This window comes from Onychostruthus taczanowskii, unplaced genomic scaffold, assembly GCF_017590055.1.
Source record: "Onychostruthus taczanowskii isolate IOZ18803 unplaced genomic scaffold, ASM1759005v1 scaffold522, whole genome shotgun sequence".
In the NCBI taxonomy this organism is placed as follows: domain Eukaryota; kingdom Metazoa; phylum Chordata; class Aves; order Passeriformes; family Passeridae; genus Onychostruthus; species Onychostruthus taczanowskii.
This window is the reverse complement of record NW_024502814.1, coordinates 1-634: the sequence shown is the minus strand read 5'-3', so window position 1 is coordinate 634 and position 634 is coordinate 1. Positions and strand designations below refer to the sequence as shown.

Sequence of the window (634 nt, the reverse complement as noted above, 5' to 3'; positions counted from 1 at the left end):
GCACCCCCTCACAAATCCCCCAAAACCCCCGTTCCCCTCCCCCACCGCCGTTGCCATGGCGGCGCCGCTTCGCTCCCGCGCTGCCCTCGCGCTCTCCCGGCCGGAAGTGACGCGCGGGGGGCCGGAGGGGGGGCGGGGCAAAGGCGGGAGGGGGCCGCTCCGGCCGCTCCTCTCGATGGTGCGCGGTCCTCCAGCACCGCCGGGGGGCCCCTTGTGGGGGGGAGCGGCCCCAAAATCGGCCCCCAAAACACCAAAACCGGCCCCAAAACCCCAAAGCCGACCCCAGAACCTGCCTTTAAGCTGCCCCATAACCCCGTAAGCTGCCCCATAGGTGCCTCACACCGCCATTACTGCCCCATAAGGTGTCCCACAGCACCAAGGTGCCCCAGGGCACCATAACCTACCCCAGACCTGCCCCAAAACCCCACAAAAAGCCCCATAACCCGCCCCATAGACACCGCACAGCCCCATAACAGCCCTGGGGCAGCCGCACAGCCCCAGCCTGCCCCATAACCGACCCCATAACCTCCCACAGAGGGGCCCAACAACCCCCCCATAACCTGCCCCATATACAGCCCCACACCCTGCCCTATAACCACCCCATAAACCGCCCCCTGGACACTCCCCAGCCCCA

At 67.7% G+C, this 634-nt stretch overlaps 1 protein-coding gene across 3 annotated transcripts in view; it reads right to left on the bottom strand.

Annotated features, from left to right (window-relative positions):
- Nucleotides 1-566, bottom strand: part of RUVBL2 (RuvB like AAA ATPase 2) — a 12,027-nt gene extending 11,461 nt beyond the window's left edge. Inside the window, exon 1 of one of the 3 annotated variants that reach the window (XM_041416582.1) lies at nucleotides 294-566. In XM_041416582.1, coding sequence (XP_041272516.1) covers nucleotides 294-329 — 36 coding nt within the window. In that variant the 5' untranslated portion in view covers nucleotides 330-566. The other 2 variants (XM_041416583.1, XM_041416584.1) reach the window with 2 other exon arrangements.
- Nucleotides 567-634: the final 68 nt, after the last annotated feature.